General features: G+C 43.1%; 1 protein-coding gene across 1 annotated transcript in view; it reads right to left on the bottom strand.

Moving 5' to 3' along the window:
- The window catches only part of CNTNAP2 (contactin associated protein 2), a 1,416,746-nt gene that overhangs the window by 123,380 nt on the left and 1,266,810 nt on the right, over nt 1-26,556 (bottom strand). The window contains exon 21 of the mRNA XM_060019815.1: nt 7,497-7,590. Within this exon, the coding sequence (XP_059875798.1) occupies nt 7,497-7,590 (94 nt within the window). The remainder of the gene's footprint in view (nt 1-7,496; nt 7,591-26,556) is intronic.

The following is a 26,556-nucleotide window of genomic DNA, read 5'->3' as shown; positions in this document are numbered from 1 at the left end:
TCCCTCATTTCCCAGACGGGGTTAAGTGCCCTTCCTTCTTGCTCCCAAAGAACCCAGTATTTCCACCTTCCATTTATCCTGCCACCCGTCCTTCCCCTTCGAATTGCCTTTTCATCCTCTGCTGCTCTCTTCCAGTTAGAACCTAAGCCCCTTTAAGAAACTGTGCCTGTCCTGGACACCACTGGTGTTCCAATGACATTTCCAATGCCTGGCGCGTGACAAATGATGACTACATACTTGTTCAGTTATGACTTAATAAAAATAACTAATGTTTATTACACACATACTATGGGGCAGACCCCATGCTACCTGTTAAACATGTGTTATTTTGTTGAATCCTGTAAAGCAGGGACCTTTACTATTCCTGTTTTATACACGAGGAAACAGAATGCACAAGATGTTAAGTAACTTGCCAAAGTCATACTGTTTGTAAGTGACAGAGTAAGAATGCAAACCCACGTGTGTGACCGCAAAGGCTGTTCTTAACTGCAATCCTTATGTATCAGTCAGGATGGGCTAGGTTGTGACACAGTAACAAATAGCCCTATAGTCTTGGTAGCTCAAGAAAGCAAAGGGTTTTTCCTTTCTGATGCTATAGATTTGTCGTAAGTTGACAGGGTTCTCTGTCCACTGTGGTCACCGAGGGATCCAGTTTGATGGAGTAACCACTGTCTTGAGGTTTGTCGATCACCCTATCAAAGGGACAGAAGGACCCCGGAGGGTCTTGCACCAGCAATTAAATGTTCTAGCCCAGAAACTGCACATGTCTTTTCTACGCATCACTTTTCTGGCTGGAAATACTCAGTGAGCAGTGTAGTGTCTACCAGAGTATATACCACCTCACCCATGAATGAACACAGTGGTATGTCATCTCCTGCTGTGTGAGGAGACTTTGCCAAAGTTCTGGAAAGTTTTGGAAAACCCTAGAATAAGGATTTCTTAACAACAGATCATAAGATTCACGCTTTAGATTATAATGGAAATCACACAGTGGCTCCCAAAACGTCTATCTTCTATCACAGTTGCTTTGATAGTCATAGTTTGGAAAAAAGCTCTGGGACCCATATGACTTACAAACTATATTAAATTCAGACGAATCCGCATTCACCTCTAATTCTACCACCCCAGACGCTGCCACTGACAAATAGCTCTGGTCAGTAAAGCAATGATCACTCTGCATGAGTTAGTATTCAACTTCTTCCCAAGTACAGCTTCTCAAACTCATACAGAGGAAGTAATACCTTTTTCCTATAGAAAAGTTATTAATTAATACCTTTACTTAATAGGTAATTAATTAAGGTAAGGTATTTCCTGCAGGTCTACTTTATTATGATTTTGTATTACTATGCTGCATGGCCAAAACACAAATAGTTATTTTGAAAAAAATAAAAAGAGGGCTCAGATTTTACTTTCTAAAAAGAAAAGTAAAACGAGGACTGCCATCCTGAACACAGAGGCTATCTGTTTAATAACACAGAACGTACAGTGACATGACGAGCAGCAGATATTGACATTCTTCTAAATTCTTGTCTATAATACACCCATAATGGTGCATGACCTCAAGGAAACCTAAATATAATTATCCTTTTAGTTCTCACACGGAACAGGAGAACCTTCTCAGCTTTAATATTGCATCTTCCACCTTTTAAAAAAAATTTATTTAAAACATATGTCCTGATATAAAGTTATCAGTCATAATTCTAGTTATTATCCTAAAATGTTATAAGTCACAGAAATATCCAAGTGTCCTGCTAATTGCATTGTACTCCAATTTTTAACCATGCTATTTTAAGTTTTGTCCTCTATAGACAATCATTACTTTAGGCCGATGTTTTTACAAAATGAAGATTTTCAAGAAGACTCATGAAAAGAACTTTTTTAAAAAAACAAATGTAAGTTTCTGATAGCCTTTAGGTAATACCACTGAATTGGGTAACAAATGACAAAACTCTAATGGAAAACCGGATTACTTCATCCAGATCAACAGGAATTAATTACATGGGACTGAATGAACTGATGAGTATGGTTTATAACTTTATGACATTTTGGAAAATATACTAGCTTTAATTTCCACTTAAAAAAATCATAATCTTACGGTTTCAGGGGTTTTTAGGCTATATGTAATCTGGTCTCACTCAATCCAGAAAGCTCCTCAAAGTACAGGACAAATTTCCATTTAGCTTTTGTTAAATACTCTTAATCTTGGAAAGTCCACTACCTCAAAATAGTGGCCACTCATTTTTGCATAGCTGAGCTATTAGGAAGTTCTTTCTAATAGGAAACTGAAATTTTCCTCTCACTGGGCTACTTTGGTCCCACTGAGTAAGCCTCTACAAAGCCTTACCCTTCCTTCATGGAGCAGTTGTCAAATACTGAAAACGGATTCTTTCACTTCTCTTAAATCATATCTTTTTATTGGTATAAATATCTTCAGGTCTTTTGATTTTTCCTTTAGGGGTCCTTTATCTATCTGGTCTTCTTAGAAGATTAATATACATCTTACAATAAGGTGCCTAGGATCGGCCATGACACCCCAGCTGAGGTCTGACTGTACTTCCTTGCTATGGACACAGTTCCCTTATTAAGGTAGTTCAGTACTGTATTTATTTAAAAAATCAGTCACCACATAATATTGGCTCATATCAAACTGTCCATAAAACCAACACCCTGAGTCTTTTTCTGTGATACCAGGAGTCTTCCATCTTCTACTTATGTGCTTTTTTTTTCTTTTGCTCTAAGTGCAGGAATTAAGTTTATATCATTATATTCCACCTTATTATTTTTATCCTATCTTTCTAGCCTGTCAAGATGCTTTTGAAGTGCTTTTTATCATCCAGCTTATTAAACCATCCCTCTCAGCTTTGTGTCATTTGCAAACTTAATGAACATTCTATTTGTAATAGAATGTTTTTTTTTTGCGGTACGCGGGCCTCTCACTGTTGTGGCCTCTCCCGTTGCGGAACACAGGTTCCGGACGTGCAGGCTCAGCGGCCATGGCTTACGGGCCCAGCTGCTCTGCAGCATGTGGGACCTTCCCAGACCGGGGCACGAACCCATGTCCCCTGCATCGGCAGGCGGCCTCTCAACCACTGCGCCACCAGGGAAGCCCCTATTTGTGTCTTTATCCAAGGCATTGATAGAAATGTTGGAAAAACGTGAGTAATACAGAAGACCTGCTTCAGGCTTCCAATTGACTTAAAGATTCCCTTGAAAGATTATTAAATCTGTTGCTGAAAATCAGACATATAAAGTCTATGACATCACTCAGCTAGTAAATGATGGACATAACTAGGTCTGGTGATATCTCTACTTTGTGAAGCTTTGCTCACTGCTAGGGATCCTGACTTCCTTCTTGGCTTGGAGGATTCAGAAACATGGCAACTCATTCCAAAATTCTGATGTTGGTTGACAGTGATCACCATTTTATTTCTAGAATATATTTCCTCTGTTCCCTTTAGAAGTCACACTTGTCGTTGACTAGGCACCCTTCTTTCATTCTTTTGATGTGTCCTTTTTCAAGCGGTGCTCATCAAAGAGCTCCATGTGGAGGCCTATTATTTATTTAGATCCACCTCCTTTTCCTTCTTTTATGCGATCAGTTTCTGATTAGCAGCCGACTCAGCTAACCAACATCCTGGGGGCATGGATCGCTAGGGGTTGTCAAAACCTTACTGGTTTATACTAGATATCCTTTTGAAGTTCAATCCGTCTTTCCAGGTGGATATGTACAGAGCTGGTGAGTGCATACTGGTTGTTTCTCACTGAAGTGTATGTCAGTTTCAGAGGGAAATTTTAAAGGGCTTCTCATCAGTCCTGCTCCTACTAAATGACCAAGCTTTTAAGGAACATTGGCTGGAGGAGGTGGCCAGTAATCAGCCTCGCCAGACACCCACGTGTCTTTTGTGGTCCTCATGTGTGACTCCTTTGACTGTATTAACAGAATTTATCTTCAGAGTATCAGATCTCTTCCTTGCTTCTTCATCCTTCGAAAGACGCGGGTGTTATCAGGAAGCAATGCCTAGCTCTTGGTGTCACACATCTGTTTCAAATGCCACCTCTACCAATGACTAGGAGGGACATTAAGCCCGTGGTTCTCAGTTGGTGGTGAATCTGCCCTTGGGGAGAACAGTTGGCAACATCTAGAGACAGCTGTGATTGTCACAACTTGGGTTGCTACTTGTATCCAGTTGGTAGAGGGCGGGGGTGGGGCACTGCTAAACACCCTACAATGCACAAGTCAACCACTACAACAAAGGATGATGTATCTGACCCCAAACTGCAGTATTGCTGCTGTTGGGAAACCTGCTTTAAGAAAATAACCCTTCTGAGCCTTGGGTCCGTTTCCTGTACAGTGAGGGTAACAGTGGTCCAGGGCAGTGTCGTGAGAATTATAGGCAACACTGTACTTAGAACACACACCATAACGACTGGCACAGAGCCAGCATCAAAAAACGGTAATTATTTTCTTAATTATTACCAGACATTACATTGGTTACTCCCTAAGATGTTATTAGCTTAATACTAAAAAGGTAGTTCATTTACTCCACAAATATTTTTTTGAGCACTTTCTATACGCTAGGCACTGATCTGGCTGATGCAAATAGATTAGTTAAAAGGAAAACAAGAAAACACACTCCAACTTCAGGAAGCTAACAGCCTGCAAGTAGGCACTGTGTTCCCATTTTGTAACTGAGAGAACCCAGGCCCTGCGAGGTTCAAGTAATGTACCCAAAGGTTCAACACTGATAAGGGGCAGAGCCTGGATTCAAACACCACCAGCTGCTACAGACTGAGGTGTCTGTAATTTGTGTCTCCCCAAATTAATATGTTGAAATCTTAACCCCCAATGTGATGACATCAGGGGATGGATCTGGGATTAGATCATGAGGGTGGAGCCCTCTCGAATGAGATTAGTGCCCCTCTAAGAAGAAACAGGAGACAGCTTGCTTCTCTCCATGTCACGTGAGGATACAATGAGAAAACGGCTGTCTGCAAACTAGGAAGTGGGCCCTCACCAGACACCCGATCTGCTGGTACCTTGATCTCGAACTTCCCAGCTTTCAGAACTGTGAGAAATAAACGTCTGTTGCTTAAGCCACCTAGTCTGAGCTGACTAAGACACCAGCTTTGCCTGATTCCAAAGCCTACATGCTTTCTACTCCATTATTATCAGACGCCTGCTTTTAGGAAAACCAGATTGCAAGGTGTGTGAGAATGGCAGATCTCACTTCGGTGCTGATTTTTATTTATTGTCTTAGCATCATCATCCACATACCCTCTAATTCTGCAGGATATGCTTTTTGTTCCTTTTCCCTTCTACTCTTCATTAATTTAACAAATGTTTATGGAGCACTTGCTCCTTGTTAGGATACAGCAGAGCTAAGACACACTGCCTTCGTCTGCAGAGAGCTCCGGGGCTGGTGTGGACGACAGTCCGTCTCAGCAAGTCTCGTGTGGGACCTGCAGCATCACCTTGACTTACCCTCAGGTGCATGAGGCCATGAGGCCACCTCCATGTCGGGGCTGCGGATGTCCTTACAGGTATCTGTGCTTATTTATGTACCTCATCACATGCACAGTTAGCTTATCTGCACAGCAAAATTTTCCTTTGGTGAACAGAAAACTCTGGGTGTGACATTCATACATCTGAAGTTCATGTTATGCTTTTAGCTTGACACAGATTTCTAGCACAGTAGATACTTAGTTATCATAGAGGATTTGCCTTTACAATGTTATTTGTTCATGATCCTGAGGGTCCACCCCTCATTGCACACTGTAATTTTGCTGAAGAACCAATTTAATCACCTGACGTGAAATGCTGGTGAACAAGAGGGTGTTACTCATAGTGAGGGAACCAGGCAATCACCCAACATTCCTGTCAAACTAAAGAAATAAAGTCCATTGTTTCAAGTATGTTCACGGTGGATGTTACTTTAGGAATATCATAGTGCGGTGTCTTTAGGAATATCAGTGTACAGTGTAGGGTTTGTTTTGATGGAATCATTACAACCCTGAAGGAACACTCAGAATTTCCAATTATTCTTCGGTGCACTGTGGAATGCACGTGGCGGCATCTGGGCACTCAGCAACATCTCGGGTCCATGCCCTGTGGATGCCGAAGCCTCTGTCCCACTAAAATGCTGGCGTGTGTAAACAAATGATAATGGCATCACTTGACTCTCAGCTGCATTCCTTCTGGACCTTGGCCCTTAATGACAAGTTCTTTTGATCCGTTTAACCAGGGACTCTCATCAGAGAGACGCAGCTTCAAAATGCTACTCTACCACATACTAGCTGAGTAACTTTGGCATACTGACCATGCTCAGCTTTAGTTTCCTCCTCTGTAAAATGAGGGTAATAATCATAGGTCTTGCTTAATGGGATTGTTGTGACATTAAGTTGTCACATTTACACACATAAGACTTTTAGCACAATGCCTAAAACCGCAGGTGACCTGTGAGTCTGGGCGCTCTTTCCTTCTCCACTTCCACCCCACCGACTGAGCTACTGCCCCTCCTTCCTGCCTTTGTGGTGAGGATGCCGCCCTTTCCCGTGGGGCCTTACCTACAACTGTTTGCCCCCTGTCTTGCCTGGTGTCTTCCTGGTTCTAAGCCCTGGAATACTTTTCGCTTGTGGCCACTCTCTGACATGGGATGTAGGCCTTATCCCTCAACTGGTCAACCTCTGCTACCCAAATCTCCTTCTTCTGCCTTCCTCTTTCATTCCTGAGTCAACCATCGCAGAGGTTACAGCACAGTAGTCAGGAACAGAGACCCCGGTATCTGACTGCCCGGGTCCAAGTTTTGATTCCACCACTTAAATTGGTGGCCTTGGGTCTGTTATTTAACCTCTTGGTGCCTCCGTTTTTTCATCTGTAAAATGGAGATGATCACATTGACTATCTCATGGAATTGCTAGGAAGAGTAAATGAGTTCATGTATCTGAAGTGCTTAAAATGGAGCTTGGCCCATACAAAGTCCTATATAAGTGTCTTATTGTTACTTACTATTATAGGTTGGGTCCCCTGTTCCCTTCATTATCTGCCAGCTCCTCCCACCCCCATCTTTTAAAATGAGTGCTTTTAACGATTAATAACATTCTGATCACAAATTCACCTCCTCCTTGGCCAGCACATTACCCACCATCTGACTATTTCCACTTTGGGTTCACAATATACGTCCTCTTAGAAAGAAAAATTCATTGGCTTTACATTAATCATTTTAAAATGCTTAGCCAATCACATCTCTATGTAATCTAGATAGCACGAATGTGTAGTAAAGAGAAGGGCCAGGGTGGCTCTTAAAGGAACAGATCCCAGATCAAGAAGCCAGGAGCAGACACTCGGCTTCATACGTGTTTCAGTCTGTCACACACCACAGAACATGGGTTTCATCACCATCACTGACTTAGAGGCCTCCACCACCAATCACAATGTATTTCAAAGACGAACTAGTAGCTTCAGAAAATTAGGTGAGCAATTTACCCCCAATTCTTACCTATAACTTTTCCTAGAAAGAGCGACTTGGGAGAATTGAACAGAGTGTCAGACGAACTTGGCAGGTGGTAACTCACAGAAGGATAATGATCCAGCTGCAGGAAGAAAAAGAGAGACACGTTTAGAAGAACGTCACCATCCTGCACCGGACTCAGATCTCCCGGGGGGGATGACATCATTCTTTGAACCTCAGTTTCTGGATCTTATTTCATCACTGCTGACTCTGAAATACCAGCCTGAGAAAATGGGAAGTCCATCCCTTCCTTTGCTGGGGTTATTGGAAAACAAATTGAGCTTTGGTAAGTGAAGACCCTTTACGAATTGTTCTCCAGCTTCTGCACATCTTCTGTGGATAATTTACCTGCTGGATTAAGATCCTTGCTCATTTTAACAAAGTGAAACCTGCTTGATCCAATCCCTAGTATCGACCTCTGAGATAGAAAATGCTACATCTATAGCGATGGATTTTCTTTAGGATCGTCTTACTGTACTGTTTTCTTCACCATTTGGGTCTCTCAACTTGCACACAAATATTGATCTTCAGAATACATATATGTTCAAATATGAATATGAATATATTCATATATATGGATATGTAATTCAAATGCTGAGATTCAGGTTCATAGTTTTCTTGCTTATCAAAACGAGGGTGATTTCTCCTTCCTGCCACAGGGCAGGGACATCAGAGCCTGGAGGGGACAAAGACACCTTTGCTCTAGCAGAGCTGTCTTTTCAGAGTGGAGCTGAGTTGGTAGCAGAGGGAGGAAAAAATGAAGCAGATGGGACTAGCTTACAGGTAATGCCTGTTGTAGCAACGCACATTTCTGATTACACTTCCCACGTAAAAGTGCAAGTGGTGGTGTCCCAGAATCACAGAGCTTCTCTTGTCCTTTGTGTCCCTAAGTGGCTTTTCTTGCCTTAGCTGAATTTTTACAACCCAAACATTGTGGTTGTGTTTCCCCAACTGTGAGCTCCTAGAACTTTCTGTGCTTCTGTGTACCCACATGTGAAAAGCCTCTCTTGTAACCTTTCGTTTTTCTGAAATGAGTTTAATACCTGCTCAGGTGAGCATAAGGCAAGGTGTGGGTCAGAAGGAAACACTGCATCCCTATCTGGCAGGGCCTTCCCGAGGGAACTGCACCAGGAAGCTACTTGCTGAAGGCAGTAGCACAGACTCCAGAAACTAGATCCACTCCCGGGTCTTGGCTCCTGACGGGCCAAGATGGGCAAAGCTGCAGGAAGGAGACCTGCTTCCGGGAAGGAGAGGGTGGCTGGAAGTGCGCGGGGAGGGAGCTAAACTCACTTGTCAAGAGGAGAATGAGTTACTTTGAGGAACGATGGCTAATTATTAATGACCGCCTACACCGGAATTTTGAGACTGTTTACTAGAAACCTCGAGGTTATTGTTACTCAAGGTTAACAGTCAAAGAATCATCATGTCTCAGGAATTTTGGTAGTTTTGACCTGCAGAATGGGTACTGTAAGTTTTTTTGTGCGTGGGTATCTGGTAGTACTGCGATAAAAGTCCAAAACACATGATTAAAGCATTCAGCGGCGTGTTCGACTATAATTTTGAAAAGCTTTCTACAATTTCAAGTGCATCGTTAACAAAACACTTATTCTGGCCAGAGAGTCTTAAACATTTTACTACTTTATTGTATTTTCTCTGGAGCAAAGGCAACTATTTCTGCTAAATATTAACTAGCTGCTTTGGCGCCATCTGGTGGCACACATGCATAACTGCTGCGGTCCCTCCATCCACTTCTACTGCCTGTTGTCAAAAGGCTTCCGGAAAGTGCCAATATATCAATAATTAGTAAGCTACCTTACTATGCTTCAGTGATGATCTCCCCCTAAATACTTCTCATTTAATCTGTTTTGTTAAATAACTTAAAAATGGATACAAAGTATATTCATTATAGAGAAAATAATAGATTTGCAGACAAAAATTTAATGTTAATTTTTTGTCTATTCTTTTGATTTTTTTCAAAAATTGGATGGAAGCCAACTACACATATTGTTTTGCATTTGCATTTACTTTTCATTACTTAACAATGTAATAGGAGACTGTTTCTGTGTCAATACACATACAACTAAATCATCCCTTGCAATGAATGATGGGTATTCCATTTTATGGATATATTGTACCCAATTTTTAAAAAATATCAAATTTCTCTGCTTAGACTTTTAGATTTCTTGTATCTTTGGGCCTAGGACAGTGCTGAGCACATAGCAGCTCCTCAATAAAAATGTGCTGACAACTCTTCCAGCAGCGGACACAGGTGAAATCAGTGCTCAGAGGTGGCCTGATTCACACAACAGAATCACCCTTCTTTTCCTGAACTGTTTCTAGGGACCCAGACGGGACAGAGTTGGCTTTTGGGCACATTTTGTATTATCTTTACTGAGCTCATGTAAAATAACGTTCCTAGTTTGTCTCCATAGGGTTACTTTCAGCTCTTCTCTTTCCTTCATATATGCAGTTGGTGACTTGAACCAAAAGCTAAAATTTACATTTATTTATACTAAATTTATTTCTTTTGTTTTGAAGCATAATAACAGCCTACTCAAAAGTTTTTGAATCTTGATTTTGTCATCAGTGATTCTGCCTGGTTTTGATTTATCTATAAATATCACAAACATGCCAAGTTTTCATTCGTTAATGAAGTCATTAATGAAAAAACGCTGGACAGGAATCTAAGTGGGCAATGATCTATAATTCTAATACGAATTACTTGTTCAGTTAGGAAAATCTTTTGGAACAACTGACATAGAAAATATGACAAGTGCTGAAGGTACACAGGAAGGCTTTTAACGTTCACAAAGATCAAACTCTCGCGTCTGCGGTAATTCTGTACTAAAAGAGGAAAGCAGGAGAGCTACGAGGAAAGAAGAGTCTGGCTGACTTTTTCCTTCTCTCTCTCTCACACTCCCCCCTGCCTTGTGCTGAGGAGGAGGGAGGCAGGTGGGGTTGCGGGAACAGGGGGAGGTGGAGTGGAGGGCACGGCAGGAAAGGCAAGAGCAGCTCGGGGGCCTTGAAGACGTGGCTCCGTGAAGGACCCCGGACTCTCTGGGGTGACGAGCCACGGGATGCGGGCGCCCTCTAGAGGCTGAAAAAGGCAAGGACCTAGATTCTCCCCTCACCGCCTGGGGTGCGGGGGGAACCAGCCCTGCCAGCACCTGAGCACCAGCTCAGTGATACTAATTTTGGATGTCTGGCCTCCCGAGCCATAAGATAATAAATTGGCGTTACCCTAAACTTGTGGTAAGTTGTTACAGCAGCAGTAGAAAACTAATAGAGGAAATTTAAAAAAAAAAAGAGCCGTGCCACCAAATCCACGGCTGAACATCACCTTCTCCCAGCTCGGTTCTCAAATAATAGCTCCAGTCCTGTTTCACTCTTCCTGCCTCCCAGACGAAGGCTGCAAAGCTGCCCGATTCCGGAATTGCCCTCGCTTTTTAGAGCGCCCAATCCTGCTTTCTGGAGTCCTCCCAACACAAGCCCCATCCTCTTCCCATCTCTCGCCCAGTGACATCCCCATCATGGTTCCTGGTATGTGACTCTCTTTGTACCAGTAATCCGTTCATTGCCTCCTTCAGTATCTGCTCTACGATAAACACGAATTCCCTTAATCTCCTGTAAAATGAGCAGGATATTAAACTTTCTCAGCCCTGGAGGGAAGAAGGGGCTCCTGGAAATTTCCAGTGCTGGCTTGGGGGCACGGAGGTAGTGGAGGTTCGGCCTAGGGTGTGAGGTCTGCCCAAGCCACAGGCCCAGAGCAGGACGCCTCCGTGAGCCTACGGCCTGGTGCCCTCCGTCTCCCCTGGAAACGAGAGCCCCTGTGCAGCCCTGCATGGCCTGCATGCTCTGAAGCCCCCTGCCCCCAGATCCCCAGCCCCACCCACACACACGCTGGGTCCCTGCTTCCCCACCTGCACTCCAGACAGTGGCCTTGTGCTGGCCCAGAAACCCCAGACCAGTTCCAGCCCCGCCAAACCAGAACTTCTCTGCTCTGTGTGGCGGGCCACGGCTTTTCCCACGACATCTGGAGCCCCCATGCTGGTCCTTCTGTGGGTCTCCTCCCTCAGCCCTGATGCTTCTAGCAAACTCTACAGGGCTTTCCTTACATCTTGGAGGTTTCCTTTATTGCAGTTAATTTTTGTATCAGGAGCCTAGTGAGTTCTAAGTAGTTTCTATCGAATCCTGTTCTTAATGGTTGTTTCATTCTTTTAATGGTTATACTCTCCCCGCTTCCTTCCTGTCTCAGAAGCAATGCCTTCCCAAGGCTCTTCCTCTGCTTCTGTACATTTTAGACTCTTTGCATTTGATTTCCTAGAAGCCAGTGCTCAAATGAGAATTTCTTCAGTCAGGGTGTCAAAAAATCAAAGAAGTTGTGTAGCAAGTCCAGGCTGCAGTGCAAGCTTCCTGTCACTTAGACCTTAAGCACAGAGTATCCCATGGTATCCTGCATGTCTCTGATTATCACTTTTAAAAGTGTAAAGATGGGAGGGACCTTCAAGATGGCAGAGGAGTAAGACGTGGAGATCACCTTCCTCCCCACAGATACATCAGAAATACATCTACATGTGGAACAACTCCTACAGAACACCTACTGAACGCTGGCAGAAGACCTTAGACTTCCCAAAAGGCAAGAAATTCCCCACGTACCTGGGCAGGGCAAAAGAAAAAAGAAAAAATAGAGACAAAAGAATATGGATGGGACCTGCACTTCTGGGAGGGAGCTGTGAAGGAGGAAAAGCTTCCACACACCAGGAAGCCCCTTCACGGGCGGAGACTGCGGGTGATGGAGGGGGAAACCTTCAGAGCCACAGAGGAGAGCGCAGCAACAAGGGTGCGGAGGGCAAAGCGGAGAGATTCCCGCACAGAGGATCAGTGCCGACCAGCACTCACCAGCCCGAGAGGCTTGTCTGTTCCCCCGCCGGGACAGGCAGGGGCTAGGAGCTGAGGTTCTGGCTTCAGTCGGATCCCAGGGAGAGGACTGGGGTTGGCGGCGTGAACACAGCCTGCAGGGGTTAGTGCGCCACAGCTAGCCGGGAGGGAGTCCAGGAAAAGGTCTGGAGCTGCCGAAGAGGCAAGAGACTTTTTCTTGCCTCTTTGTTTCCTGGTGCGCGAGGAGAGGGGATTAAGAGCGCCGCTTAAAGGAGCTCCAGAGACAGGCGCGAGCCGCGGCTAAAAGCGCGGACCCCAGAGACGGGCGGGAGACGCTAAGGCTGCTGCTGCCGCCACCAAGAAGCCTGTGTGCGAGCACAGGTCACTGTCCACACCCCCCTCCCGGAAGCCTGTGCAGCCCGCCACTGCCAGGGTCCCGGGATCCAGGGACAACTTCCCCAGGAGAACGCACGGCGCACCTCAGGCTGGTGCAATGTCATGCCGGCCTCTGCCGCCGCAGGCTCGCCCTGCATCCATACCCCTCCCTCCCCTCGGCCTGAGTGAGCCAGAGCCCCCTAATCAACTGCTCCTTTAACCCCGTCCTGTCTGAGTGAAGAACAGACGCCCTCCGGCGACCTACACGCAGAGGCGGGGCCAAATCCAAAGCTGAACCCCAGGAGCTGTGCGAACAAAGAAGAGAAAGGGAAATCTCTCCCAGCAGCCTCAGGAGCAGCGGATTAAATCTCCACGATCAACTTGATGTACCTGCATCTGTGGAACACCTGAATAGACAACGAATCATCCCAAAATCGAGGAGGTGGACTTTGGGAGCAACTGTAGACTTGGGGTTTGCTTTCTGCATCTAATTTGTTTCTGGCTTTATATTTATCTTAGTTTAGTATTTAGAGCTTATTATCATTGGTAGATTTGATTATTGATGTGGTTGCTCTCTTCCTTTTTTTTATACATATATGAATATTTTTCCCTTTTCCTCTTTTTCTGAGTGTGTATGTGTAAGCTTCTTTGTGTGATTTTGTCTGTATAGCTTTGTTTTTACCATTTGTACTAGGGTTCTGTCTTTTTTTTAGTATAGTTTTAAGTGCTTGTTATCATTGGTGGATTTGTTTTTTGGTTTGGTTGCTCTCTTCTTTCTTTCTTTTTAAATTACTTTTTATTTTAAGTAATTTAAAAAATTTTTCTATTTTTATAACTTTAATTTCTTCCTTCCTTCTTTCCTTTCTTTCTATCTTTCTTTCTTTCCTTCTTTTCCTCCCTTTTCTTCTGAGCCGTGTGGCTGACAGGGTCTTGGTGCTCCGCCTGGGTGTCAGGGCTGAGCCTCTGAGGTGGGAGAGCCAAGTACAGGACATTGGTTCACCAGACACCTCCCAGCTCCATGTAATAACAAATGGCGAAAGCTCTCCCAGAGATCTCCATCTCAATGCTAAGACTCAGCTCCACTCAATGACCAGCAAGCTCCAGTGCTGAACACCCCATGCCAAACAACTAGGAAGACAGGAACACAACCCCACCCATTAGCAGAGAGGCTGCCTAAAATCATAGTAAGGTCACAGACACCCCAAAACACCACAAGACGCAGTCCTGCCCACCAGAAAGACAAGATCCAGCCTCATCCACCAGAACACAGGCACCAGTCCCCTCCACCAGGAAGCCTACACAACCCACTGAACCAACCGTACCCACTGGGGGCAGAAACCAAAAACAATGGGAACTATGAACCTGCAGCCTGCAAAAAGAAGACCCCAAACACAGTAAGTTAAGCAAAATGAGAAGACAGAGAAACACACAGCAGATGAAGGAGCAAGGTAAAAACCCACCAGACAAAACAAATGAAGAGGAAATAGGCAGATTACCTGAAAAAGATTTCAGAGTAATGATAGTAAAGATGATCCAAGATCTTGGAAATAGAATGGAGAAAATACAGGAAACGTTTAACAAGGACCTAGAAGAACTAAAGAGAAAATAAACAATGATGAACAACACAATAAATGAAATTAAAAATTCTCTAGAAGGAATCAATAGAAGAATAAGAGAGGCAGAAGAACGGATAAGTGACCTGGAAGATAAAATAGTGGAAATAACTACCACAGAGCAGAATAAAGAAAAAAGAATGAAAAGCATTGAGGACAGTCCCAGAGACCTCTGGGACAACATTAAATGCACCAACATTCGAATTATAGGGGTCCCAGAAGAAGATGAGAAAAAGAAAAGGACTGGGAAAATATTTGAAGAGATTATAGTTGAAAACTTCCCTAATATGGGCAAGGAAATAGTCAATCAAGTCCAGGAAGTGCAGAGAGTCCCATACAGGATAAATCCAAGGAGAAACACACCAAGACACATATTAATCAAACCATCAAAAATTAACTACAAAGAAAAGATATTAAAAGCAGCGAAGGAAACGCAACAAATAACATACAAGGGAATCCCCATAAGGTTAACAGCTGATCTTGTAGCAGAAACTCTACAAGCCAGAAGGGAGTGTGAGGACATATTTAAAGTGATGAGAGGGAAAAACCTACAACCAAAATTACTCTGCCCAGCAAGGATCTCATTCAGATTCGACAGAGAAATTAAAACCTTAACAGACAAGCAAAAGCTAAGAGAATTCAGCACCACCAAACCAGCTTTACAGCAAATGCTAAAGGAACTTCTCTAGGCAGGAAACACAAGAGAAGAAAAAGACCTACAATAACAAACAGAAAACAATTAAGAAAATGGTAATAGGAACATACATATCAATAACTACCTTAAATGTAAATGGATTAAATGCTCCAACCAAAAGACATAGACTGGCTGATGGATACAAAAACAAGACCCATATATATATGTATGCTGTCTACAAGAGACCCACTTCAGACCTAGGGACACATACAGACTGAAAGTGAGGGGATGGAAAAAGATATTCCATGCAAATGGAAGTCAAAAGAAAGCTGGAGTAGCAATTCTCATATCAGACAAAATAGACTTTAAAATAAAGACTATTACAAGAGACAAAGAAGGACACTACATAACAATCAAGGGATCAATCCAAGAAGAAGTATAACAATTGTAAATATTTATGAACCCATATAGGAGCACCTCAATACATAAGGCAAATGCTAACAGCCATAAAAGGGGAAATCAACATAACACAAGAATAGTAGGGGACTTTAACACCCCACTTTCACCAATGGACAGATCATCCAAAATGAAAATAAATAATGAAACACAAGCTTTAAATGACACATTAAACAAGATGGACTTAATTGATATTTATAGGACGTTCCATCCAAAAACAACAGAATACACTTTCTTCTCAAGTGCTCATGAAACATTCTCCAGGATGGATCATATCTTGGGTCACAAATCAAGCCTTGGTTAATTTGAGAAAATTGAAATCGTATCACGTATCTTTTCCAACCACAACGCTACAAGACTAGATATCGATTACAGGAAAAAAACTGTAAAGAATACAAACAAAAGGAAGCTAAACAATACAGTACTAAATAACCAAGAGATCACTGAAGAAATCAAAGAGGATATCAAAATATACCTAGAAACAAATGACAATGAAAACACGATGACCCAAAACCTATGGGATGCAGCAAAAGCAGTTCTAAGAGGGAAGTTTATAGCAATACAATCCTACCTCAAGAAACAAGAAACATCTCAAATAAACAACCTAACCTTACACCTAAAGCAATTAGAGAAAGAAGAAAAAAAAACCCCCAAAGTTAGCAGAAGGAAAGAAATCATGAAGATCAGATCAGAAATAAATGAAAAAGAAATGAAGGAAACAATAACAAAGATCAATAAAACTAAAGCTGGTTATTTGAGAAAATAAACAAAATTGATAAACCATTAACCAGACTCATCAAGAAAAAAACAGAGAAGATGCATACCAATAGAATTAGAAATGGAAAAGGAGAAGCAACAACTGACACTGCAGAAATACAAAGGATTATGAGAGATTACTACAAGCAACTCTATGTCAATAAAATGTACAACCTGGAAGAAATGGAAAAATTCTTAGAAAAGGACAACCTTCTGAGACTGAACCAGGAAGAAATAGAAAATATAAACAGACCAATTATAAGCACTGAAATTGAAACTGTGATTAAAAATCTTCCAACAGGGGCTTCCCTGGTGGCGCAGTGGTTGAGAGTCTGCCTGCCGATGCAGGGGACACAGGTTCGTGCACCGGTCTGGGAGGATCCCAAATGCCGTGGACCGGCAGGGCCCGTGAGCCATGGCCACTGAGCCTGTGGGTATGGAGCCTGTGCTCCACAACGGGAGAGGCCACAATGGTGAGAGGCCCACGTACCACAAAAAAAAAAAAAAAAAAAAAAAAAAAAAATCTTCCAACAAACAAAAGCCCAGGACCAGATGGCTTCACAGGTGAATTCTATCAAACATTTAGAGAAGAGCTAACACCTATCCTTCTCAAACTCTTCCAAGATATAGCAGAGGGAGGGACACTCCCAAACTCATTCTACGAGGCCACCATTACCCTGATACCAAAACCAGACAGGGATGTCACAAAAAAAGATAACTACAGGCCAATATCACTGATGAACATAGATGCAAAAATCCTCAACAAAATACTAGCAAACAGAATCCAACAGCACATTAAAAGGATCATACACCATGATCAAGTGGGGTTTATCTCAGGAATGCAAGGATTCTTCAATATATGCAAATCAATCAATGTGGTACACCATATTAACAAATTGAAGGATAAAAATCATATGATCATCTCAATAGATGCAGAAAAAGCTTTTGACAAAATTCAACACCCATTTATGATAAAAACCCTCCAGAGAGGAGGCATAGAGGGAACTTACACCAACATAATAAAGGCAATATATGACAAACCCACAGCCAACATCATTCTCAGTGGTGAAAAACTGAAACCATTTCCACCAAGATCTGGAATAAGACAAGGTTGCCCACTCTCACCCCTATTAATCAACATAGTTTTCGAAGTTTTAGCCACAGCAATCAGAGAACAAAAAGCAATAAAAGGAATCCAAATTGGAAAAGAAGTAAAACTGTCACTGTTTGCAGATGACATGATACTATACATAGAGAATCCTAAAGATGCTACCAGAATACTAGAGCTAATCAATGAATTTGGTAAAGTAGCAGGATACAAAATTAATGCCCAGAAATCTCTTGCGTTCCTATACACTAAGGATGAAAAATCTGAAAGAGAAATTAAGAAAACACTCCCATTTACCATTGCAACAAAAAGAATAAAATACCTAGAAATAAACCTACCTAAGGAGACAAAAGACCTGTAGGCAGAAAACTATAAGACACTGATGAAAGCAATTAAAGATGACACAAACAGATGGAGAAACATACCATGTTCTTGGATTGGAAGAATCAACATTGTGAAAATGACTATACTACCCAAAGCAATCTACAGATTCAGTGCAATCCATATCAAACTACCAATGGCATTTTTCACAGAACTAGAAGAAAAAATGTCACAATTTGCATGGAAACACAAAAGACCCCGAATAGCCAAAGCAATTTTGAGAAAGAAAAATGGAGCTGGAGGATTCAGGCTCCCAGACTTCAGACTATACTACAAAGCTATAGTAATCAAGACAGTATGGTACTGGCACAAAAACAGAAATATAGCTCAATGGAACAGGACAGAAAGCCCAGAGATAAACCCAGGCACATATGGTTACCTTATTTTTGATAAAGGAGGCAAGAATATACAATGGGGAAAAGACAGCCTCTTGAATAAGTGGTGCTGGGAAAACTGGACAGCTACATGTAAAAGAATGAAATTAGAACACTCCCTAACACCATACACAGAAATAAACTCAAAATGGATTAAAGACCTAAATGGAAGGCCAGACACTATAAAACTCTTAGAGGAAAACATAGGCAGAACACTCTATGACATAAATCACAGCAAGATCCTTTTTGACCCACCTCCTAGAGAAATGGAAATAAAACCAAAAATAAACAAATGGGACCTAATGAAACTTAAAAGCTTTTGTACAGCAAAGGAAACCATAAATGAGACGAAAAGACAACCCTTAGAATGGGAGAAAATATTTGCAAATAAAGCAACTGACAAAGGATTAATCTCAAAAATTTACAAGCAGCTCATGCAGCTCAGTATCAAAAAAAACAAACAACCCAGTCCAAAAATGGGCAGAAGACCTAAATAGACATTTCTCCAAAGAAGATATACAGATTGCCAACAAACATATGAAAGGATGCTCAACATCACTAATCATTAGAGAAATGCAAATCAAAACTACAATGAGGTATCACCTCACACTAGGCAGAATGGCCATCATCAAAAAATCTACAAACAGTAAATGCTGGAGAGGGTGTGGAGAAAAGGGAACCCTCTTGCACTATTGATACAGCCACTATGGAGAACAGTATAGCGGTTCCTTAAAAAACTAAAAATAGAACTACCATATGACCCAGCAATCCCACTACTGGGCATATAGCCTGAGAAAACCATAATTCAAAAAGAGTCATGTACCTCAATGTTCATTGCACCTCTATTTACAGTAGCCAGGACATAGAAGCAACCTAAGTGTCCATCGACAGATGAATGGATAAAGAAGATGTGGCACATATATACAATGGAATATTATACAGCCATGAAAAGAAATGCAATTGAGTTATTTGTAGTGCATTGGATGGACCTAGAGTCTGTCATACAGAATGAAGTAAGTCATAAAGATAAAAACAAATACCGTATGCTAACACATATATATGGAATCTAAAAAGAAAGGAAAGGTTCTGAAGAACCTAGGGGCAGGACAGGAATAAAGACGCAGACGTAGAGAATGGACTTGAGGATACGGGAAGGGGGAATGGTAAGCTGGGATGAAGTGAGAGAGTGGCACGGACATATATATACTACCGAATGTAAAATAGATAGCTAGTGGGAAGCAGCCGCATAGCACAGGGAGGTCAGCTTGGTGCTTTGTGTCCACCTAGAGGGGTGGGATAGGAAGGGTGGGAGGGAGGGAGACACAAGAGGGAAGAGATATGGGGATATATGTATATATATAACTGATTCACTTTGTTATAAAGCAGAAACTAACCCACCACTGTAAAGCAGTTTTACTCCAATAACGATGTTAAAAAAAAATTCTTATATCAAAACCTTATGTTTAACCTACTATGTGATTTCTGTCTCCTGTTTGGACAAAGGCATCTACACCAGGAAAAGGAGGACACACGTATTGAGCCACTACTGTGTGCAAGGCTTTGTGCCAGGCTTTTCACATCTTAACTCATTTAATAGATATTGCATAGTGTCCTTTGCTTTGATATTACAAAAAGCATCCAAACTCAGAAGAGGAGTATGTGGCAGAACTGACATTCCCACCCAGCTACACCCAGCCACAAAGACAGTGTGAGGCTGAAAGGGACAGTCTCCTGACCCAGCCCCACTGGTTCAACCAGGGGAGAGATCAGCTGTGTTTTAAGTATTTACATTTAAAGGAGAAAATGCATTAAATCAGATTAGGCAAGTACAGCTCAACCTGCAAAGCCTCAGGATGCGTCACATTATACTGTTTCACTTTATTACCAGGTGGCTGCCACTCTTCTAAGGAACCCTGGTGCATTTGTCATGGTCAAGTGCAATAATTTCAAGGTAATTTCTTTGGGGTCCACATGAGCTATTTTGCTGTACATTTAGCTGGTGGTCATTTCACTGGCAGTTAAGCGGCAATAAGAGATTGTGTAATAGAGCCTCATTAAAATTAAAGACTGTGACACCATGTGCCCCAGGACACCTTAAAGGGACACTCATTTGTTCAACATTTACCATCGTTCTGACTCAGGCTGGGTCTTGCATCTCACACGCTGAGTTCAGAGCTTTAATGTCATTTAGGTATTATTTTGTGATTTCATTTCATTTCCATTTTAAGCCACAGTTTGTCTTAGCAGAGTTTGTAGGGATTTCCTCAGCCTGTTTAGGTTTTGGGGATGAATTGGAGGAGGCGGGGAAGGAGGAGGGAAGAAAGACTGAGGCAACATGGTCACTTCTCACCAACGGAGGGCCCAGCCCCACGTCTGGAGACGAAGGGTCATGATACACTGCCCCGAGGACACATTTCCGGGGCTCCGGACAAGGGCCCGGTATTTCTTGCCTCTTTTCCTAATCCCTAATTCTCGGTAATAGTTGGAACCAGCTTAGCAATACTGAATTCAGAACAAACCATCTTGATGGATGTTTTACTCCAAGTTTAAACACGGGTAGAGGCCAGTGCAAACAGAAAAGAGGGATGAGAAACAACTATCAGCTAGTCTCACTGTTACCTGTCTCAATCCATCCCTTCTATCTGGAAACTCCGCTGGACTTTACAGGAGAGAGAGTTTAAAGAGCAGAGGCTGTATCTTTCTCTCCCACCTTATTCTCCATCCCATTTGCAGGTCTGCAGATGGGGGTCCCGCAAGCCCCAGACCATTCACAACTGAGAATGGGAAAGAGCAGGACTGACCCCAGCATCAAGGGCAGATCCATGTAAATGTTTCCCACCTCTTCCTGACTCCAAGTCGCTTTGTTCTCCTTCACGGGGAGGACACAGGAGAAACACAGACGCGAGCGGGAGACTGCAAGGTAGAGTTCATGTGGGTCTGCCACCCGTTACAGGGTCCCCTGCCTCGACAGTGACTCTGCGAGGACAGGGGCCCACCCCACCCACCTCTTGCTCTCCCAGACAACAGGGCCCGAGGCGCACACACTTGCGAAACCTTGAGCTGTGGGCTGGGCAGGCAGAGGAAAGACACCGGGCATCGGAGCCCAGGGGATGGTACCTCACCTCTGCACTTCTGGCTCTTGCTTTTCCGCGAGATTATCTAGTAAATCTCCTGGTCCATTTATTACCCACATGAAATGGGTCTGTATCATCTTAGATGCTCACTTAACATTTATTGAATGCGCTATGTTGGTGTTGGGTGTGTGTGTGTGTGTGGGGGGGGGGTGTGGTGTGTGTTTGTATTTAGGATATGGAAAACCAAGGTTTTACTTCTGCTGGAACTTCTGCTCTTAGAGGAGAAGAGCTCTAGGGACGATTCAACTGACTGAAGCCCGTAGAGAATTTTATGGCCGTCGGGTTTGGGTGAGCCAGCCTGACTCCATCCTGGAAGGACACTGAGTGATGGCTAGTCTGGGATCTGAATCTCTATGCTCTGGGAGACCCTGCTTCTCTGGGAGCTGTGAGTTCATCATAACCCATTCCTGGGACCACATGGCTGGGAAGCACAAGTGCATCACTGTGGAGGCCAGCACACCAGCCTCTTCCCGCCTGTACTGCCAGGACACAGATTACCCCTCCAATTCCAAGGGCAACCAAGGATGTTGACGGCAGGGGCCAGCTGGGAGGTCACGGTGACATCTACCTTATTTTGGTTTTGGCCTAAACTGCTTAGGAGCCCTGCTGTTTTATAGAGACAGAAAGAGAAGAAAGAGGCCAAGGAACACTCTCCCCTGTAACAGAACCATGAAATAAACTAGAAATTGTCAAACTTTCATTCTCAGGATAGCGATGCACACCTGCAAAGAGGTGCCTGAACAGGCTACCTGGTGCCCCTCTGTGAAGGAACACTTCAGTCACCTGCAGGTGGACCAGCCAGGGAGCCTTTGCTGCTTCAGGACGGATGAAATGCCCCTGAGGCGATCAGAGGGGAAGGTGCCGTCTTCCTAGATGAGGAAAGGGCATTGCTCTCCCCTCCCCACTGCCCCTCTACTCTGACCCTACTCAACACCTTTCAGCCCTTGGACCACTATGTTCTCTGGAACATGTTCCAGGGCTCCCTTTTTGCTGTGTCCTTTGCCTGGCAAGCTCTTCTGCTCTTCCGTCACCACACACAATGATTGAATTAGTTCTTGTTCTGGAATGTTATCTAACCCGCTCACTTTATTACTGGCCCCAAGCTTCCTTGCAGTCCCCTGGTGAGCTGGACTCAACCACGTGGGGGACTTCCATTTAATGAATGAATTTTCAGCAAGGCTAGAGGTGGCGTAGCCTAGAACCAAAGCAGATGCATTCACCTTCTCAGCCCCCTTCTCAGCCTGCACCTGGGTCTGGGGTCCTTCTACTCTAAGACCAAGGAGAGGAGACTTCGCTTCCACATCTAGGAAAGATCCAGCTGAATCCACGGACGCCCAGCCTTTCTAGGATGGAGAACACCTTGCAAACGGGAACTGGAGGCTCTCTTCAAATCTAAATCACCTGTCCAAGGAAAGCAGAAAGGAGGAGAAGTGGCGATCGTTTCTTCTGTTCACCCTCAGAAGACCTGCTTTGATAGGGCCTCGTTTCTCTTCCTTGGAGGGTGGAAGGACTGTGAGTCTTGCTGTCCTTGCCAGGGTCACTAGGGAACTCGGCTGGACTTCCAGCGTAGGACGGCAGGGTGGTCCGGGGGAGTGAGGACGGGCCAGGAGACTGGTCCTGGCTCTGTCACTGAACAGATGGGTGAGGACACTTCACAAAGATTCCCTGGACCTGTTTCCTCATTTGTAAAACAAGGAGGTTGAACCAGGAAATACTTAAGGTTTCTCTGATTGAAAATGCTTTGCTACCATGGGCCTAAGGAGTAGTATTTTCCCAGGTGCCTGGGGCTTTGAGCAGAATCTTCTGCTAAGACCCAGCTCCAGGGCATCACCTTGTAAAGTGTTCCATCAGTACATTGTTCCCCTGCAGCCAATCCTAGTGATGGACAGAGGGCGGGAAGGAGAGTCACTGCCCCGTAGACCAGGCAGAGTTTTCTCACTTTCAGCTCTGAGACACAGGCCATGGACCGAGAGCTGTCTCTGCCACGTGCATTGGCACATCTCAGCGAACGTGCCCCCAACATTCACCCTGAGCAGATGTTTACAAAACAGACAGATTCATCCGGGATATTCAGGCAGGTAGGGGCCTTAGAGAGAGCTAGCTTATCACCTTTTGCCCACAAATGTAGAGGAGAGAGCAGGGTGCCAGGAGAGTAAGTGGCCTGCCCCAGGTCACAGACTGCAAGTGGCAGGGTCGGCCTTGAACCAATATTAAACTCACAAGGAATGCTCTTTTCCAGAAATGGTTAAGGTCTGAGAAATAAAGGATTCAAGGGACACATCTTTCTTTCCTGTACATGCACATAATTTCTCTGAGATGCCAGGAGTTTTCATTTATGACTTGATAAGCAATTTTAAAATGAGAGTTATCGTAAGTACTTATTACTATTCTCATCATGCCATCTTTATTATGGAAACATAATCAGTCAACAAATTTTGCCTCATAAGGTCTAGCGCAATTGAAATCCAGTGGTATTGATGCAATTAAAGGAAGTAGTGAGCCTATTAGGTGATTTATGTTTTATATAAAAAATTTCTCAAAACAAAAAAAATTAGCTTTCGAATGTTAATCTACTTTCCCTAGTCTAATACTCCACCTACTGGAAAAACACTGAATACTATTTAAAACATAAAGTATTTTTAAAAGAACTGATTTTTTTAAATCAATAAATCCCTATAATATTTATAAATATCAAAGGATGAGAGGAGAAATTCTCGTTTCATAGCTGATATAGCATTTTTTAAATAAGGTTAAGTTCGAAGACGTGTATAGCAGGGAGGGCCCAAATGCTGTATAATTTTTTCAAAGAAAAAATCTCAAAGCAAAACACATTTTGATAGACTATAAAACGACTTTCCGGGAATAAGGAAAAACAAATCAATGGATGGAAAAAGGGAGGAAGAAGACAAAGAAGAGAAACAAAATAAAATTAGGGAAGGTCAATTCTGAAAACAGGTACTAACAAGCATAACGTTGCTAAAATTATACAATGTGATGGCTAAATCTTCTATTAATTAAATGAAAAGAATAAAGAACTATGAGGGAGAACAGTTACGAGAAACAATGTCAACATGACAAATGTGATTGGGGTCCTTTCTGTTTCAGTCTTTATTGGCTTCTGTCATCTTGGTTTGTCCAGCACGTGTTTTCAGGGGTTGGTTGTTTAAATTTGGTTCCTGGCAAATTCCTGGGTGAGTTTTTTGGGGGAAGTTTTAACAAAGCCATCAGTAAACACGATGTGTTAGAACCATCTGCCTACGGACAGGGAAACCATTGTAGGCTGCTGTGTGGGATGGTACTGCTGTCCAGCCATTTGTCTGCTGAGGCTGGGATGGCCAGTGTGGAGGTGGGTGTGGCCGCTCTGATTGTCAAGTTCTCCGCGGGGGCCCCGGCTGTGACTGGTCCAGATATGACAGGCATCTGCCGGTGTGCACTCCTGAGGTTACACCTGCCCAGCCCCTAGGCCACCTGGGCACAGGCGGATGACCGTCCCAGGGTGACCTGACTGCTCGGGGAGCTTCTCTGCGGGAAGAGGGAGACCTTGGCATAAGCCTCAAATTCCCCCTCTGACCATATCACCTTCTAGGCGCGTCTTTTAGTAAATGACAGGACTCCTGACCTCCTAACGCCACACGAAGACTTTCGAGCGATTCTGCCGTCCAGCCACCTTGTGGAGCAAAGCTGAAGACAGGCTGAGGAGTGTTCCCAGCTGGGAACATCCCACTACATTTCAGTGGGGGAGGGATAGACTAGGAGTTTGGGATTAGTAGATACACAGGCTACTATATATAAAATAGATAATCAGCAAGGTCCTACTGCATAGCACAGGGAACTATATTCAATATCTTGCAATAACCTATCATGGAAAAGAATCTGGAAAAGAATATATATATATGTATAACTGAATCACTTTGATGTCCACCAAAAACTAACACAACACTGTAAATCAACTATACTTCAATAAAAGAAAATAAAAAAGAATAGCATGTTTCTCATATCCAGTGATGCCAGGAGGGACTGGTGATGATTCTAAGTCAGGTCAGAGGTTGGATTCAATGGCCCGTAAAGACCATTCCAATTCCAAAATTATTCTAAGCAAATATTATGACTAAAGTTTGCAATTTACATTGTTGTTTATGGAGAAGAACTGGAAGAGGTTTGTGACAATCAGCTTTGTTTTCGTATCCAGGGAAGGAGGTGGACAAAGATACTGTCCTACTCAGCTCCGGGGAAGCTGAGACACCAGGAGGTTTGTGTCTGACCCAGGTCCACGGACTCGGTGGTAGCTATTCAATTTAATACACATAACTATGTGCGGGACACCAGGCTGTGTTGTTAGAAAGAACATTTCCTGGCTCCCTGCAATTCTAAGGCTACTGGTCATTAGAGCACTATTTGGTGTTTGTTATTTTTAAAGAAATGAACCTGCGATTTCTATCGCTGTCACACCCCTAACCTTAAAAGCTAATGACTTTCCTAAGTAAATTCACTGATCAATGATTCTTCTCCAGATGATGTTTAAAATATGGAGAGAAAATTTAAATGCTGTACATCTAATCAGACTACGGATAAGGGCTTTACGGTTCTGAACCTATTTAATGAAACAGCATTTTCTTCCTAATTGGCTGGTCTTCTAGGGTTAAAGGTTTGCTCACATCGTGCTTGTGCAATGATGCTTATATGTGGGGTGTTTAAGTAAAGCGACCCCAGGTGCTTTTACTTCATTGATCTTTTTAAGGCACTGGCTTCAGTATTTAAATGAGTTTGAGTTTGTTTCCTGAATGGTCTTTCATTAAAGCTTAGGTTGACCTCATTCCTTCTGCAATCATGACACTGTAATGGCAGAAAAAGACTAATAAAAAATATGAACTCATTTTATGTGGTTGAAAAGGTTACATTTCTATTGATTTCAACTGTAATATAGTTAAAGTCCTTGGTATTAAGAAAACTCAGCAAATACGTTCTTTTTTGTACAGAGGCTCTATCGATATTCCTTTGCCAGTAGGTTTTGGCAGCAATAACAATATGCAGGATGGAGTCTAAAAATTGGCAATTATCAGAGGACTGATAGCCACATCCTTTAAATTCTCTTCCAGGTGAAAGAGTATAAAGGTGTATCATGAAAATCATTAAACACAGAGTGACTTCAGAATGTGGGGTGAATGCGGGGTCTAACAGCTCGAACGATGAGCAGTTCTGCTGGCTTCAGTAGTTTTTCAAGGCTGTGGAATGTGGGGAGGGGTGGAAGAATTTAGCAGAGGTGGTGAGGAGTGGGAATAGGAGAGACTAGAAGAAATGAGGCAAGAAATCTAAGGAGGGCATTCACTTCTCTTGGAAAA

This window comes from Delphinus delphis, chromosome 9, assembly GCF_949987515.2.
Source record: "Delphinus delphis chromosome 9, mDelDel1.2, whole genome shotgun sequence".
NCBI classification, from domain to species: domain Eukaryota; kingdom Metazoa; phylum Chordata; class Mammalia; order Artiodactyla; family Delphinidae; genus Delphinus; species Delphinus delphis.
This window is presented reverse-complemented; position numbering and strand designations above follow the sequence as displayed.